Here is an 18,894-nt window from a genome sequence, read left to right as displayed (position 1 = left end):
GCCCACAAAGGTTACCAACAAGCTCGGCATTCAGGAAGGACACCATGACCTTCTGAGACAATGAGGACAGGCGTGGGGGGTCCTGGGGGTGCATGGGGAGCCCCATAATGAAGTCCTGCATGGTGGCCTGGGCTCAAAGGGAGCCTGTGGCTGCGGGCACGGGCCTGTGTGCGCGCTCCCCGCCTGGCTGCCTCCACGGGGCCATCAGAGCATCCGAGAGGCTCGTTAGAGACGTGACACTCTGTGGCCTTCTCCGCTGACTGTCAGCGGGAGAGGGCTCTGAATTCCTCAAGATGCTTTAAAATAAAACAAAAAGGCACAATTATGCAGCCAAACTGAAGGCAAGGCAGCTGCATACAAAGCAAGGCTTTCTTCTAATAGGACCACAACCTCAGCTCCACAGTGCGGAGCCCTCACCTTCCTCCCCGGCCTGCAGCTGGGAAGCATCCGTAATTGGACGCTCCACTGCTTCAGCTCTTGGATTATTCAAACTGCAGGATTTCCAGGAGCCTCGGGTTTCAATTAAGGATATGACCAGGCAACAAGATGAGCACAATCCTCTTACCATCTATTTCATGCACATATTTCATGTGCATGGCCAAACCAGTAATGTCTGTGATAGTAATAATAATAAAATTAGCCAACATATACTGTTTACTACATGTCAGGTGCTAAGTGCTTTATATATCAGGTTATTTAATCTTCATACCAATTAAATTAGGTATTCATCATACTATTATCATTCTCCAAGATAAGGAAACTAAGGCACAAAAAATTTCAGTTAGCTCAAAGTCCCACAGCATTAAGTGCATTAAGTGCATTTGGGGTTCAAATCCAAGCAATGTGGTCCTAGACCACATGCTCCTGAACACCAAACCAGTGACTGTTTACATTTATGCAGAGCTTATTGTATGCCAGGCCCTGTGCTACATATTTTCTGTATATTATTTCATTTAATCTTTACAACATCAGGTGAGATAGAGTTATCTCCATTGCACAGAAAAGAAAATAGGTTCATAGAAAAATGAATTTGGTTAAGGGCACAAAATAATAAGCAGCCTACAGCCTGGATCCAAAATAGGTTCTTCTGATTCAAAGCCAAGCTCTTAAAACCATTGGTACAGAGTCCCAGCCCATCTAATTTACTAGTGTTCATGAAATTAGGCCTGGAACATCATCTAGTACAATCACCTTATTTTAGAAATGAGTAGCTGTAGCCTGGAAAGATTAAGATTTAGTGGCAAGATGGAGTAGAGTAACTTTGACTCTAGAAAGAGCTGGGCTCTAATCGTAACCCTGTTACTTATTAGCTGAGTGACTCATTGGGTAAGTGACTCAATGTTTCTAGACATTATTATTATAGAATAAGAATAATAATACTTAGCCTCATGGGGCTGTATTGATTAAAGTATGTGTGTAATATATACTTCTACTAAACACTCAGAATGGCAAAACCATATCATTATAGTCAGGTATTCCCAAATTACAGACTGATAGTTTCAAAAAGTCTATTCTTTATGATTTGAAATAATAGTATAAGTGGTTGAGTAGGTTGTGAGGAGGGCCCCCCAAATTTAATCAACAGACAAAGACGCTGGAAAATTGCACTGTACTTCTGGAACTTTTCTGAGTGTCATGCTAATTCCAAATGTGAAAAATCCCTGTACATTCCATTGTCACAAGTAAAGTTAATATGCTACTAGAACAATGACATTATGGTGGACATGACTGATCACACATGCATAATCCACATGGTTTTAAACTTCTAGTGTCCTTTTCATGATTTTGCATCTGGAGCAATGGACCATGCTTTTCAGCAGTGCACAAATATCAAGATTGGTAATGCACATGTAGCTACATTTTGAGGATCCCTATATTTGGTTGCCATGATTGGCTGTTTAGCCAAATGTGCCCATGTGACCAGTTCCTCATAAAAAGTCTCAAAACTTTTATTCTAATAGTTTTTTGGTTGTATCTTTAGGATTCTCTCTATATATAGTATTGTCATCTGCAAAAAGTGACAGTTTTACTTCTTCTTTTCCAATCTGGATTCACTTCTTTTTCTTGTCCGATTGCTATGGTTATGACTTCTAATACTATGGTGAATAAAAGTGGTAAGAATGGGCATCTTTGTCTTGTTCCTGATCTCAGAGAAAATCTTTTCAGCTTTGAGTACAATGCTGGCTATAGGTTTGTCATAAATGGTCTCTACTATGTTGAGGTATGTTAACTCTATACTAACTACATTGATATCTTTTATCATAAATGGATGTTGAATTTTATCAAAAGCTTTTTTTTTGCATCTATTGAGATCATATAATTTTTATTTTTTAGTTTGTTAATGTGGTTCATCATATTGACTGATTTATAGGTATTAGATCACTCTGGCTACCTTGGGATAAATGCCACTTGATCATGGTGTACCATCCTTCTAATGTGCTGTTGAATTTGGTTTGCTAATATTTTGTTGAGGATTTTTGCATCTATGCTCATCAATAATACTGACCTATAATTTTCTTTTTCTTATGGTGTCTTCATCTGATTTTAGTATCAGGGTGATGCTGACCTCATCAAATGAGTTCAGAAGTGTTACTTCTTAAATTTTTGGAATACTCTGACAAGTGAAGTGAAAGTGACTCAGTTGTGTCCAACTTTTTGCAACCCCATGGACTATATAGTCCATGGAATTCTCCAGGCCAGAATACTGGAATGGGTAGCTTATCCCTTCTCCAGGGCATCTTCCCAACCCAGGGATCAAACCCAGGTCTCCCACGTTGCAGGCAGATTCTTTATCAGCTACCAGGGAAGCCCTTACTTTGAGAAGAATACATGTCAATTCCTTAAATGTTTGGTAGAATTCACCTATGAAGCTTCCTGGTTTTGGACTTGTGTTTGAGAGTTTTTTGTTGTTGTTTTTAATCACTGATTTAATTTCTTTACAGGTAGTGGTCTGCTCATCTTTTGTATTTCTTTCTGATTCAATCATGGATAGTGTATGTTTCTAGGAATTCATCCATTTCTTCTAAGTTTTCCATTTTGTCAGTGCATAATTATTCACAATAATCTCTTGTGATCCTTCGTATTTTCTCTGGTATTGGCTGTAACTTCTCTGCCTTCATTTCTGATATTACTTATTTGGGTCCTCTTTTTCCTTTGATGAATCTGGCTAAAGCTTTGTCAGTTTTGCTTATCTCTTCAAAGAATCTGCTCTTACTTTCATTGATCTTTTCTACTTCTATAATTTTACTCCATATAGAATTAATTCTATATTTATTATAGAATTAATGTAATTCTATATTTCATTTATTTCTGTTCTGATCTTTATTATTTCTTTACTTCCATTAACTTCAGGTTTTGTTTGTTCTTCATTTTCAAACTCCTCTAGGTATAAAGTTGGGTTGTTTATTTGAGCAAACTCTAGGATAAAGTATTATTACCAAGGAGATCCAACCAGTCCATCCTAAAGCAGATCAGTCCTGGGTGTTCATTGGAAGGACTGATGCTGAAGCTGAAACTCCAATACTTTGGCCACCTCATGCAAAGAGTTGACTCATTGGAAAAGACCCTGATGCTGGGAGGGATTGGGGACAGGAGGAGAAGGGGACAACAGAGGATGAGATGGCTGGATGGCATCACCGACTTGATGGACATGTGTTTGAGTAAACTCTGGGAGTTTGTGATGGACAGGGAGGCCTGGCGTGCTGCGATTCATGGGGTCGCAAAGAGTTGGACACAACTGAGCGACTGAACTGAACTGAACTGATGTTTTGTTCTGTCAGTCAAATAAAATAATTTGCATAGAGGTAATCTATTCTTTATGGTAAAAAAAAAATTCAAACCTTGAGATTCAAACAAACTGCTTTGAGGGAAGATATTCCACACATGTCTTCATATTAATAGTTTGCTATTAGAACATTCCAACATGGCCTCAGACAAGGAAGGACAATCAAAGGCCTGTTGTGAACCTCTCTGGAGTCTGTTGATACAAACATTTTTTTTCTTGATTTTTCTCTGAGTCTTCTGTAAAAAAAATCTTAGTCATGAGTATAGTCTGCTACTGAGTCTTATAAAGTCAAAGTGAAAGTCGCTCAGTCATGTCCAACTCTTTGCGACCCAAATTCTCCAGGCCAGAATACTGGAGTGGGTAGCCTTTCCCTTCTCCAGGGCATCTTCCAAACCCAGGGATCGAACCCAGGGTTCCTGCATTGCAGACAGATTCTTTACCAGCTGAGTCACAAGGGAAGCCCAAGAATACTGGAGTGGGTAGCCTATCCCTTCTCCAGTGGATCTTCCCAACCCAGGAACTGAACTGGGGTCTCCTGCATTGCAGGTGGATCCTTTACTAACAGAGCTATCAGGGAAGCCTGAGTCTTATAAATCCTTCTAGCAAATCACTGAATGAAACAATGGTGAAACTGTTCAGCCATTTCTGACATTGTTTTTCATATATTTGAGACCCACCCTCTCAAATACATAAACAAACAGCTATGGTTACCACTTGGCCTTTATGAGAAGGGAACTTGGAGATTTTCAGGACATTACTTTGATTTTTGAGGCTCAGGGAGCCATTCTTCTGTATGAATATAAGTCAGGAGTTTGTATCAGTCAAGATAAACGAGGCAATGCTCCAGTAACAAACAGCACCAAACATTTCAGTGGTTTAAGATAACAATGGTTTATTTCTCACTCCAGGACATGTCCACTGAGGGTTCAATAGGAGCTCTGCTCTGTATTGCCCTCCCTCCAAGATCCAGGATAACGGAATTGCTACTGTTTGGAACAGCATACATTACAGTAGCAAATGAAAAAGAGTGCTCTGAAGGATCTCACTCCAACACTAAATGCTCTGGTTTGGAGGTTGCACACATCATTTCCATTCAAACTCACTGGTTAGAACTAGGCAAATAGTCCCACTCATTTTCAAGGGAATCAAGAATATAATCCTACCTACCATGTTCCTAGAGAGCAAAGGAGATTCTAAATATTTAGTTTATGGTCTTAATGACTAGCACAAATCTTCAATAGCTGGGGAAGGCCTAGCTGGGCAGATTTGAAGTACTGCATTGACCACCTTCAGGAAACAACACACTCCTATCAGAAAGAGGGATGCAAAATGGCAAATTCTCGATAGTTAGGGTGGACATGGTAGCAAGCCAGAGGGCACATTTCAAAATCTCCCTGGGGCATGTTTGAAATGGTGATGTTTGAAAATGGTGATGTTTGAAAACGGCATCAGGAAAAAAAGCACAACACAGCCCTTGAGAATCATAAGCTCTAGAATATGTCACCGATTGGTCCTACTGGTCCAAAAAAAAAAAGGAGGAGGAGAAGGGGAGCTAAAGAAGAAGAAGAGGCAGAGAAAATGAAAAGGTGTTAAATGCTAAAGACCCCAATAGTCTGTCCATAAAATTCTTACTTGAAAAATAAACAATCTTTCTCTTGTTGTTTAGTTGCTAAGTCATGTCTAACTCTTTTACAACCCTATGACTGTAGCCCACCAAACTCCTCTGTCCACGGGATTTCCCAGGCAAGAATACTGGATGGCTTGCCATTTCCTTCTCCAGGGGATCTTCCCAACCCACAGATTGAACTCATGTTTCCTGCATTGGCAGGTGGATTCTTTATCACTGAGTTACCAAGGAAGCCCACAGTCTTTCTCTTATTGTTCAATAAATACAATATGCCAGCATTGTGTTAGAGGCAGGAATACGAGAATTTTCTAAAATGATCATCTTCTAATGTACACAATTTAGGGACTTGAAATCCAGCAGGGGAACAGAGAAGCAAACCATTTTAATCCATTTTATAACTGTTCAAATGAATGTTCAAGTTCAGGCAAGGATTGTGGGGCCAACACTGGACTGGTTTTCCAAAAGCCATTCAGAGTTCCCCTTTTCCCTTAACATTCTTTACTATAGATGCTGAAGACCGAAAATTCCTGATTCTCTAAGCCCTCCTGGCAGCTCAGGCCATACTGCTCAGTGTTGACCAATAGCATGGAAGTAGTAGTTGCTAGGTAGGACTTGGGGGAAAGTCTTTTAAAGGGCCAGACAGCTAGTATGATCACTTCAGTCTGTCTAATCTCATTCGATTTAGGGGCTAGAATAATCACTTCGTCTTTAATGCAGAAGATAACTGGGGCTGGAGGAGAAAGGCTAAGGGCAGAACAATAAGTTATGGCAGTGATTTAGATTAGAGGTAATGGAATAAACCTCTGCATATTCATGATCATTTATAAGCACCTCCTATATGTCAAGAACTATGACATTCTGGGGCTGCAGAGACAAATAAGATACAGGTCAGTATAAGGGTGCCTCCCGCCATGTCAATCACATCCCCAGGGCAGGAATGAGGGATTTTCTGCCCCCTGCTTCAAGTTCAGGCAACACAAGCAGGGATGGGGCCCAGAGCAATTAAAGCCAGCCCCATCCTGCAGCAACTCAAAGGGATACCAGGACTGCTAGAGTCATGGACAGAAAGCGACTTCACAGGCGATGCTCTTTTTATGTACATATCTCACCCAAACTAGCCCTGATGTTCCCCCAAAGCCGGTCTAGTTATTTTAAATCACTGCATGTGGCAAATTAGAAGAGGAAATGGCACAGTTGTAGAAGCCTGGACTCAAAACAGTCCCATTTGACTGGTGGAAATGGTCTAGAATTATCGAGTGACGATTACACAACTTGGTGAATATAGTACAGAACATGACTGTCCATTTTAAACAGGTGAATTTTATGGCATGTGAATGATCTCTCAATATAAGTAATTAATTAGTTAATTATTTGAATGGGAGAATAAACAATCCCACCACTTAGCCCTAAGCAACCTTGGGCTTGTTAACAGGTCTGTTTCCTCAACTGCAAAACAGAGAATAGTATTACCTCTTTTTTTTTTTTTTTGTATTACCTCTTTTATAGTAAGAAAAGAACCGCAGACTGTTCTGAATATTAAATGTGATCACATAGGTTAAGCATGTAACACAGTGCCTTGCAGGTAGTAGAAGCAAAATATCTTCTAGTTTCCTTCTTCCTAAGTGCCAATACAAATTTTAAAACAATCATTTTCGCAGCAACGGCAAGACGTGACATAAGCTCTAGGCAACCTCCCTTCAGACAGTCTTATCTCAGGCAGACAAGAGCAGGGATCAAATGGGAAGACAGGAACACGAACCAAAGCTCTGCTCACTGCAGAAAGACTGCAGATTTACTCCGCAGCTCTGCAGTGCAGAAATAAGAGGAGCGATTCACGCGATGGAAAAAACAGCTACACAGACTGAGCAGTGGTAGTCAGTCAGTCAGGCACAGACATTTCTGCTTATAAATCGAGTTTAGAATCCAAACAGAACCGTTTCCTAAACTGCCAAATCCACCCCAACACCTGGTCAAGTCCGTGTGGCCACAACACGCAGCCCTGATGTTCAGAGGTGACCCAGGTCCCACTCTTGCTATGGTTCCTCAAAACCAGACTGAACCCACAACAAATCTTACATAAGCAGAATTGTCGGGCACAGTACCACACTGGAATTTAAGTCTACACTGAGCTTCTCCTTTGTGACTCTTAGAAAATCAACCGGCTACTTATCAAGGGAAGATCCCCTGGAGAAGGAAATGGCAACCCACTCCAGTATTCTTGCCTGGGAAATCCCATGGACAGAGGAGCCTGGTGGGCTACAGTTCACGGAGTGACAAAAGAGTAGGACATGACTTAGCGACTAAACAACAACTTATCAAGTACCTGCTGTGCACCCAGCCTTGTGAAAGACAGATACTGTTGTGAGGGAGAAAAAGAAGGATAACCTATGATCCCTGCTTTCAAGGAGCCAGCTAACCTCTTAGTTTGAGAGCAACACTTCACAGTAAACATATAAAAGGCATCGTGCCTTGCACAGAGCAGTGGTTCAGTTGTTATTTGTTAACTGGGTCAATGAATCAATAGATGGCACAATAATAAAACAATTGTGTGAGTATGGGGCTCACTCTAAGAACCACAAGATGGGTTGGAGTACTTGGAAGAGGCTTGTGCCAGAAGCTGCTAGTTGCCTACTCAATATCAATTCTTCCATTTTTCCTTACAACAGAGCCCCTATTTTATTTGAGGTGGCCATATGCCCAGATAAAATACTACATTTCCCAGCCTCCCTTGTAGCTAGAGATGGCTAGTGAAATCTAAACAAAAACTGTCAAGAGAAGTTCCTAGGAAAGTGCCTTAAAAGGCAGACCAGCAGCTGCTACTCAGTCCTATGTCCTTTCTCCCTTTCTTCTAATTCATGTCTGAAATAAGAATGTGATGGCTAGAAAAGAGAAAAAAAAAAAAAAAAGAAAGAATGTGATGGCTGGATTTTCAGTAGCTATTTTGGACCATGAGGCAACCTGGAGACAGAAAAGCAAAAAGAAACATTGATTCCTGACAATTATAGGCTCGCCATTCTCCCCTGGACTCTATATCTAGAATTCCTTTATATGAGAGAGAAATAAACCTCTCTATTACTTTTTTGGGGTTTTGTTGAATGCAGCAAACCCATATCTTAACTAATACAAGGTTCCACAGAAAAAGCCAGGCCTTAAAGGAAGGACTCACAACTGGGGAAGAGAAGGAGGGAGGGCATCTCAAATAACAGAAAAAGCATTGGAAAAGACACTGACAAGAATGAGCACCGGCTGAAGCCAAGAGGGTAGAGAACAGGAAATACGGAGAAGACAGATGATGGTTTTGCAGTGGAGACAGGGCTTGACTGGGGAAGGATTAGGGACCACAGAGGACTAAGAAAGCTTGTTTCCCTCTGAAGGAGCAAAACATCACTGGACCTGGAGCAAGGTAAGAAAGGAGAGAAAGAGGCAGATGAAGAGGCTTGGGGAACTTCGTTCCATGAAGAAATATAAGTGTGAGCCATGGCCTGGGTCAGCAGACTGAGAGTTCCTGGACTTAAGACAGTAACAATAACACCATCTAAGATTTATTAAACACTTATGTGCCCTGTTGTGTGCTTATGGACTCTACACACATTATCTCACTGTAGCTTCATGACAAGAGTATCATATTGTTCTATCATAATCACCCCCATTTGGCAGACAAGGAACTGGGGCTTAGAGAGAGTCAGTAACTTGTCCAAGGGAAGCCATACAACCCTACAAGCTAGGCAACATCCAGCCCATTCTTCAGATGCAGAAAGTGTTTGTACCATTCTTTCAAAGCCAGGAAAAGGTATAAAGATCCCGACTTCAAAACACAAAGATCCAGAGACTTCCCTGGTGGTCTAGTGGTTAAGACTCCGAGCTCCTAGTGCAGGGGGCCTGGGTTCAATCCCTGATAGGGAAACTAGATCCCACACGAAGCAACTAAAAGATCTTGCATGCTACAATTAAGAACAAACTCAGCCAAATAAATTAATTAAAAACAACAACACACACATACACAAAGACCCAGAGTCAAATACAGAGCCAACTGTATTTGTGAATAGACTCTTCATCAGAAGAAAAACAGATCAGAGGATTGGAAAAGTTTTCAGGCTTGGGTGCATTTACTACTTGTAGAGGAGGAAGACATTGTTAACAAGCTCACCCACACCTGGCTGGCTGGCTGGTGTTCATGAAGTGTGAATAGTGCTAAGATGGTAGAGGGGCAGGGAACATGTATTAGAAAACCAAGCAAACAGTGATACCATCCACATCACTTCAGTTAAAAATGAATTGTAGCCAACCACCAGATCCTGTATCCCTAATAGTTTTTTAATATCTCTCCACAACACAGTATAGGGGGAAAAAATTACTCTATCACAGCTAAGGCTGAAAATTCAATACTTTTGAGTTAAGACATTCAGACACATCCGCTGAACACAAGGAATTCTTCCTGGAGCAAAAATCTCATTACTCACTAACAGGAAGAGAGAAAATAACCCATCAGGTTACAAATAAACTAGGTAACATGAGTACCTAGTAGGAAATATATTTCCCATGAAGATCAAGAATAAAAAGTCTCTCTTGGTAGCCTGGCAGAATCTGATGCCAGGGCCTCCCAAGTAGAGAAATCTGGAAATCCACAGCAGGCCCAGGAAAGCCTTACATATTGGAAGCTAGAAGTGTCAGCTTTGTAAGACTGACCCAAGTTCCATGCTGTCTCCACCACAAGCTGTTTGAGGCTGGGTAAATGTCTTCACCTCTCCCAGCCTCCGAATATTCACTTATAGATGAGAAGAATAACTTCCACTCACTGCTGCTGCTGCTGCTGCTAAGTCGCTTCAGTCGTGTCCGACTGCGACCCCATAGACGGCAGTCCACCAGGCTCCCCCCTCCTGGGATTCTCCAGGCAAGAACACTGGAGTGGGTTGCCATTTCCTTCTCCAATGCATGTAAGTGAAAGTGAAGTTGCTCAGTTGTGTCCAACTCTTAGCGACCCCATGGACTGCAGTCCAGCAGGCTCCTCCGTCCATGGGATTTTCCAGGCAAGAGTACTGGAGTGGGGTGCCATTGCCTTCTCCGTTCCAGCCACTAAATGAGGTTAAATGAGACAGTCTACTGCTCCTGTTACTATGATTTCACCAGGACTCACATCTTAAGCATTCTCGGCTTAAAATTCCAAGAAAGAAAAGACCATAGGCCTCAATGGAAAGAGCCCTGATCTGGCTCCTGGACCCTGCTTGAGGGTCATGAATGTGTGACCCTGAGGTTATTACTCTTAGGGCTCGAGGATCCTCACCTGCCTGGGGAGGCACAGGAAGACTCTTAGACCAAATCTAAAATCCTTTCTCATTTGAGGCCCTTGAGTGTCACTGAGGTTCTAAATGACAGGCCTTACTTTGTCACTCATTTCAGGATTTAACAAGTTACCTGCTGGAAAGTTGTTCCTTTATCTAAAGAGAAGAAGCAAAAAAGTTTCTACCCTAGAAGCAAAAAGGCCAATGAGAATCTTGAGGGTAGGTCACCGACTTCTGCAGTCTTGACCCTTAACACAGACCTGGCACAAAGCAAGACCCGGGTAAATCCTTGTTGAGTGGAATGGATGAGTGAATGAATGAAGGATTTTTGAGGGTCGGCAAAAAAAAAAAGACTGTTTATCCTCCACTAAGCCAAGTTTAATGCAAGCAAAAAAAAAAAAAAAAAGCTACCAATTTAAAATATTAATGATATTTACTTTGTCATCTGAACGATAATCAGAACACCAGATGAATGGTACTGCCAGTCAAAAGGATGCCTGACGCGGGCTTTTGGTGGGAGAGTGCACTTTGGTCCACGTGTCACAGAGGGTACATCACAGTCTACAGAAGGGACACATAAACTTTGAAGAAGGACATGTCACCCAGGGTGACAGACAGCAGGGGTGATACAGAAGTATGCCCACATGAAAGTGAAAATATCAGGGCCTCCACACGTGGCTGGGCAGTTGTTGGGAGCCCAAGAGCTCCCAGCTGAGGAGGGGAGACCTAAAATCCAGCAGGCAGACTGCTCACCTGTGAGGCTAAGTCCACAAGGAGTCCCATGGGCAAGCAGCAGCCCTCATGGTTGACCTCAGCGGATGAACTGGGGTCTGTTGGGGACTTTAGTGACAAAATAATAATAAAGAATACACATATATACACACATATGCATTTAAAGGTCTGTGTGTGAATAAAGTCAACTCTCTAAGTATTTTATTGTATGTCATTTTCATAACTACCCTGAGATGTAAATGCTATCATTGGAGGCAGTATAGCTTGGTGTTTAAAGGGACAGACTTGCAAGTCAGACTGCGTGCATTCAAATCCTAAGTGCCACTTAGGGTAACCCTGTGGGTTACCAAGGTACCCAAGCTGGGTAACCTTGGGCAGGTTTATTTAAGCCCTCTGAGCCTCATGCTTCTCATACATAAAATGGAAACAGTAATAGGGCCTGTCTTACGAAACTGGTCTGTGGTATACATGAGTTAATACATGTAAAATGCTTAGAACAGGAACAGGCACAAGGCAAGCCCTCAGGAAGCGTTAGCTATTCTTGTTATTTCTGTTAATAGAGACTGAGATGTGGAAAGGCCAGCGGCTTGTTCACGGCCTCACATCTGCTGCAGGGCTGAGCCTGGGCACACTCATGGGTCTGTCTTCTCAGCACATGTGACCCAACGTGGCTGATTCCAGCTCTGCAACCCCCACCCCCACCCCACTCACATCACCACCTTCATTCACGCCATCCATGGCCTCAGTACCAACAGGGCAATAAGATGCTAACTGGAAGATGCTAAAAGAACTGGTATTCTAGGGATTTCCCTGATGGTCCAGGGGTTAAGAATCCACCCCGCCATGCAGCTAACACCTGTGGCGGCCAAATAAACACTTAAAAAAAATAAAGAAAGAAGACCTGGCATTCTAACTTAAACCCTGATTTGTCTACGTGTAGAACAAACTCACATGTGTCTTGGTATGGGGGTCTGCCCCTCAGCTAAGAGAAAACGACCCTTTTCTAAGGAGGGAGGCACTTCTGCCTTTGGGCCTTTTTACGTGAGGTCTCACATGCTCTCTCTCCTTGAAACTCTGAGAGGAAGGCAAAGCCTGAATTGTGCAATAAAACCCGATGGGGCGAGGCTCTCTGAGTAGCAACAATGGGCATGATTCCTGGTGGAGAGGGAGGGGTTTGAGGGCCAATCCAGCTAGACAGCCTCATGAGCCAAGATCACCACTCTGCCCTGGGTCCTGCCCTGCTTCTGGAAGGTTCTAGAAAGAGTCAGAGCCTGGCTAGGGAAAAAAAAAAAACACATGCACTATAAAAAACCAAACCACCTGAGATCCAGAATGATCTGAGAGTGGAAAGCTCTGAAGCACTGACTTAAAGAAAACGACCCTGGTGGGAGGGGGGATCGGGATGGGGAATACATGTAAATCCATGGCTGACTCATGTCAATGTATGACAAAACCCACTACAATATTGTAAAGTAATTAGCCTCCAACTAATAAAAAATAAATGAAAAAAATAAAATTAAATTAAATTAAATTAAAAAAAAAAAAAGAAAACGACCCAGAGTTGTAATTAGTTATAGTTCGTTAATACTATGGGTACTTACTATTGCCAGGCCCTGTTCAAAGCCCTCTAGAAATGATATCTCATTTATTCTTCATATCAATGGTATGATGTAATCTGTGTTTATTATTCTCATTTAACTGATGAGAAAACCAAAACACAGAAAATTCAAATAACTTCTCCCAAGGACATACAAGCAGTCTAGCTTCAGAGCCCATGATCTTTATCAGTATTTTCAAATCTTTTGACCCAGCCCTTAGCATGAAATACATTCTACATCAGCATCCAGTATACATTCACAAGTGTACAGAACCGAAACAAAGTTAAAGCAGACTACCACTCACCATTACTGTGTGCAATGCACTCTGATGTTTTCCATTCTATTCCATTCACTCAAAAAATATTTATGGAACACCTATTATGTGTTAGAAACTCTTAGGCTTTGGGGCTATGTCAGGGGATGAGAGATAAAAATCCTTGCCCTTTGGAGCTTGCATTTTACCAGAGAGAGAGAATGAATAAGATCCACATGCAAAATTGTAGCATCTGAGGTGGTAATTTGGCAAGAGCTATGGAGAGAAGTGAAGGAGGGAAGGCCAAGGGCAGGCAGCCAGAGAAGGCCTATGACGCTTTCTCTCCCCATCACGCTGATTCCAGTGGGCTGGCTGTCACCCACAGCTGGAAAAGCCTGTCCTCTAACCTCTCCACTGCAGCACCCTCTGTATGTCTGAAGGCTCTTCTGCCTAGACTCTGTGCGCGTGACACTCGTATATGACCATGTGCATGTGTGTATACTTGTTACAGGCGTGCATGGATGTGTTGCATGCCTGCATGAATATGCATGTCCACCTCTATTTGTTTCCTCACCAGGAAGGTTTGGGAAACAGGAGGCAGAGCCCCCACATGCAGCTTTCCAAGAGCTCCCTACACAAGCCTGCCCTGCAGAACGGTCCTGGAATGGAGCCTGAAAACCAGCCCAGGCACCCTGAGCCAATGCCAGGAGTGCCAGACATGAGCCCTGGCTGGAGTCTTCAGTTCAGAGGAAGAGAATTTTTTTTTTTTTAATCACTGGTCCACCCAGAGAGACCACCTCTTGTAAACTGTTAGGGCAGAGGGAATGAGTTCCCAATCTGAATCAAGGTGCTCTATGTGCTAGAGTGCCCTTCAGGAGAGAGGAGAGCACAGAAATCAAACCACCACCTGGGGGAAGAGCAGTGCTTCAGGCACACCGGGCAGAGTGACTGATGTGGGTCTGGGGGGAGACGGGATTGCAGCCAGCTCTAAAGCGGCCCTGGGCCCCTTGGGTAGTCTCTATGGAGGGCATTTGGAACTTGGCACTAGAATGAAATCTTCAGACTCTAAGTTAAAGGGGGCACATAAAAATGTTACTAGCATGGGCAGCAAAAGCATTGCCTATGGGAGAAGCAGCCAATCTCTGCTAATGAATAAGTGTAATTGATCACAACAGATGACTTGATGGCCCTTCCAAATGTGCTTTTAGCAAAGTGGACAGTTTTTCATTCAAATGCAAGCTCACCCAGATAAGATCTAATAATGGAGATTTTGGAAGAATCCCAGCATCAGTGATTTCTTTCTTTCTTTTTTTAATCCTTCACTGAACAGGGAAAACATCTTAAGTTCCTGGCTTGACCCAACCAGAGGATAGTTTATGCTTTCCCTATGGCTGAGGAGACTCTGACAGTCCCTGGGGCAGCAAAGGGTTGGTCACAGGACAGCCCACATTCCTATCTGTCTTTTCCTCTTGGGCCCCTTTCCCATTCCTAACCTGTGGGGAGCTGGGTGGCCAGAAGACTGCATTCAATTCAATGCAATCATCCATTTATTCAATGAATACGGTATTGAGCACTTACTATATGCAAGGCACCGTGCTGTCCACTGAAAGGGGATTCCACCACAAGATGGCAAAGCCCAGGTCCTGTCCTCAGAAGAGAGGGCAGATATGAAGAGAAACAAGAAAATGACAGGAGGCCCCAGGGGAGGTCCCAGCTGGCTCCAACAAGCACTTAATCTTTCTGAGCTTAGGTTTCCTCCTTTATCAAATGAAGGCCTGACTGCAGGCATGATCTCTGGCCATTCTGCCAGCTAAAAAACTCTAGGATTCTAAGCCCTCCCCTTCCCACTCAGGCTCCTAGGAAGCTAACAGACCAGGCGCTGCCTTTTAGGAAGAGGACAGTCAGCAAAGGTTGGGGGTAATGAGGGTTATGAAGTGAAGTGAGAGCTTCCTTCATTTTGGCCAGAACACAAGTTACAGGCTGGAGAAGATGCGAGAGCCGTTCAGAAAATTAAGTGGAAGTTTGAGACTTCCATATCGAGGAATCTGGGGAAATGAGAACCGCTGGAGTCTGTGGAGGGAAGGATACCTTATCAGTTGTTGCGCCGAGGAATCTGACCGACCTGAGAGGATGAGTTGGAGGTGGGGGTGGCAGTGATGCTGCAACGAAATAGAAAGGCTGAGGTCCCAAATGAAAGATTCCTTCCACGGTGTGGTCGAGGGCATCATCTTTTCACCCCCTGTCATCGTCGTAATGTTTATTTTCTTAAACTCGCCCAACCGAAATCCACTTTGCACTACCATTTTTTTTACAGTACTACAAGTGCCTTCAACGTAAACACGTAAATCTTATCTCCCTTCTGCTCAGGCGCCTGAGGCCAAACAGGACCATCAGGGTGTTCCAGGGAGGGGTGGGGGATTCAAGATACAGGATACAAGAGGAGAGGATGCATGCAGGGGTGCGCCTACCTGGAAAGGAGCCGTCCTCGTGGTCGGAGCTGTTGCGGCTGCAGTCACTGCCCCTCTCGGGCGAGCTGTGGCTGGGCGAGTCCCGCTCGGGCAGCCCTAGGAACCTCTTGCGCCGCCACTGGGGGAGGTGCTCGCGAGCCCGACGCCGGGGGGGCTCCTCTGCCGCCGGGGGCGAGCCCCGCCCGTCCTTGGCCTCTGCCTCCAGTTGCTCCAGGTCCCGACTCCCGCGCACCTGCCGCCGGCCCCCGAGGATCAGGTGCATCAAGCGATGGGAACCGTACGCCCGCGCCGGCTTTTCGGCCTCATCGCAGGTCCCGGGCCGGCAAGGGGCCACAAGCAACTGGCTGAGGGCGAATTTCTCGTTGAGATCCACCATCTCGAAATCGTGGTCACTGCTGTCGCCCCCATCATCCGCGCCCGAGGCGGCGTCCGCCTCGCCCTCCTCCGAGCCCCGCCCCGCGCGGAGCCCGGCGGACCGCTCCTCTCCACTGGCGCTGGGAGCCGTGCCATGGTGGCCAGGGGGCGCGCAGTCCTCCCGGGGCCTGAAGAGGAGGCGAGGCTGCAGGAGCTGCTGGTGGATGGCAGCGGTCAGGCTGCGCACCGCGCCCCCGGCCCCCGCCGCCCGGGGCCACGTGGGAAGGTCCAGGCACGCGTAGCGGGTACTCTCGGTCCTGGCGGCCACCGCCGGGTCGGGAAGCGAGGGGCCCCTGTGGTCTCCATCACCGCCGCCCGCTGCGCCCTCCTTCTCGCGCGGCGGCCGCGGCGGCGGCTCCCGCTCCGGTCGGGCCGGCGCCGGCTCCTCCGCAGAGGCCCCCCCGCAGTCGCCGAGTCCGCCCTCCGGGCGCCCGCAGCCGAGGTCCCGCTTCTCCAGGGCCGCCTGCAGGTAGACGGCCTTGAACTTCTCCTCGGCCAGCACCTGTTGCAGCCACTTCAGTTTGAGTTTGCTGCGCTCCAGCTCGCGTTCCATGTCCAGCACCGAGTCCAGCTGCATAACGGGCACCTCCTCCCCAGGGAACTCGGCCCGCCAGTGGCGCTCAAAGTCCTGTGGGTCCCACATGCCAGGCGCCCTTTCGGGCCTCGGGGGCCCAGCGCCTCCGCGCGCAGCGGGCTGGGGTCGCGCCCGGCTCTCTTCGCGCTGACGCAGTCAGCCCTTCACTTCTGCTCCAGAGAGAAAATAAGGGAAAAAACAATAATAATAAAGTTTTTTCCCCTTCCGCCCTCGAGCCTTTTTCTTCTTCTGGGTTTCGCCTCCCTGACGTCAGCGGCCACCGGCGGCGGTGGAGGCGGGGGCCCCGGGGCCCTGGGTCCGCCCCCGGGGGCAGGACGCGAGGAGCCCGCGGTCTGCGGCCCGGGCTCCGTGCCCGGCTGCCCCCCGGCTCCGACGTCTGGAAAGCCGCGGCGGGGGCGGAGCCTCGCGGGCGCCTCTGGGCTGCTCGGGCAGCTGGGAGGCTGCGAGAGCGCCCGGCTGGGCGGGCCTGCGGAGCAGCCCACCCCGGAGGCTGCCGCCGTGGGCCCGACTCGCACCTTCCCGGCCAGTCCCGCTGCGCAGCTCCCGCCGCCGCCGGCGCAGACCGCACAGGCTCCCCGCTCCCCAGCGCGGGGCCGCGCGGCCGAGGAGGCGAGAGCGGCGGGGAGGGAGCGCGCGGGGGCGCCCTGGGCTGCTGCCAACCTCCCGCCGCCCGGCCCTCCGCAGTCTCGCCCGTCCCGGGTCAGGGCGGCGCCTGGGACTGAGAAGGAAGAGGTGCGGGAAAGGCGATGTGGCCTCGCGGCGAGGGCAGGTGTCCAAGGGAGCCGTCGGCGAACCGGCGGGGCTGTGCCCCCCTGGGATCAATTGAGCGCGTGGAACTAACTCGGGCCTCTCTGGTGTCTCAGACGGTAAAGAATACGCCTGCAATGAGGGAGACTTGGGTTCGATCCCTGGGTTGGGAAGATCCCCTGGAGGAGGACATGGCAACCCACTCCAGTATTCTAGCCTGGAGAATCCCCATGGACAAAGAAGCCTGCTGGGCTACAGTCCATGGGGTCGCAAAGAGTCGAACACGACTGAGCGACTAAGCGCACACACACAATTAACTTGTCTAAAATCACCGAACTCCTTAATCCAAAACTGGGAATGAGACTGTGTGTTTGTGTTTGAGACCCATTAAAGCTTTCTCTCCACTGCTCACTAGAGCTTTTCAGGGGAGACACGGGCAAGGGTGACAGCTCCAAGTGGCTCTGCTTAGAGACCCCTGTGACTTCAAAGCTGAGTATACCCCCATGTGACTCCTTGTGACTGAATCACACCAGGGCTGGCAAGGGGACTAAGACGCCGACCTGGGCATCTAAGAGCACCCTCCACTTTGCTTCCTCTTTGTGGCCTCAACAATTCCTCTGAAGAGAAACAGGAGCTGGGAATCAGGGGCTGGGCTGACACTGGGAGTGGGGCAGAGGGAGGGCTCCCGCCTCACCGCCTCTTCACACCTGGCTGCACCCCTTCTCCAGGGTCCTTGGTGAGGTCCCGCTGTCTGCCGAGAGAGGGCCTGATCAACTGTCTCATGCTCTCTGCAAGGGAGGACCTTGTTGGTGACTCATATTTTCTTCATTTTAAGGATAAGGAATTTGATCCTGTAAGAGGCTTAAGTGACTTGGCAGCTAGGAATTCTTCCTGGCCACAGTGCCCTTTAGGGACTGGAGTTAAACTCAATGACCCCTCCTCTCCAAGTTCTCGCCACTGGCTGCTCATCTAAACCATCTGAACAGACCATCCTTCGCCTACCTTTCAATCCCTTTCAGGCTGTCCCTCAAGGCTGGTTAATGGGAAGATATCAGAAAGATATTTCTTAACCACAAATGGGGCTTCCCTGGTGTCTCAGCAGTAAAGAATCTGCCTGCAGAGCAGGAGACCTGGGTTTGATCCCTGGATGGCGAAGATCCCCTGGAGGAGGGCATGGCAATCTAGTCCAATATTCTTGCTTGGAGAATCCCATGGACAGATGAGCCTGGTGGGCTATAGTCCATGGGGTCACAAGAGTCGGACATGACCGAAGCGAATGAGTAGGCATGCAACCACAAATGAGATGGTGTCACTCTTCTGTTCAAACCCTTCCCTACCCCCCACCCCCACCCCGTGGCTCCTCACACCTCCAGGATGGAGTCCAGACTCCTCTCCCA

The 18,894-nt window shown here is 46.7% G+C and overlaps 1 protein-coding gene across 1 annotated transcript in view; it reads right to left on the bottom strand.

Annotated features, from left to right (window-relative positions):
* Positions 1 to 16,976, bottom strand: part of ABR (ABR activator of RhoGEF and GTPase) — a 191,604-nt gene extending 174,628 nt beyond the window's left edge. The window contains exon 1 of the mRNA XM_043903297.1: positions 15,742 to 16,976. Coding sequence (XP_043759232.1) covers positions 15,742 to 16,798 — 1,057 coding nt within the window. The 5' untranslated portion in view covers positions 16,799 to 16,976. The remainder of the gene's footprint in view (positions 1 to 15,741) is intronic.
* Positions 16,977 to 18,894: the final 1,918 nt, after the last annotated feature.

The sequence above is a fragment of the Cervus elaphus genome, chromosome 5 (genome assembly GCF_910594005.1).
Source record: "Cervus elaphus chromosome 5, mCerEla1.1, whole genome shotgun sequence".
Taxonomy (NCBI): Eukaryota; Metazoa; Chordata; class Mammalia; order Artiodactyla; family Cervidae; genus Cervus; species Cervus elaphus.
This window is presented reverse-complemented; position numbering and strand designations above follow the sequence as displayed.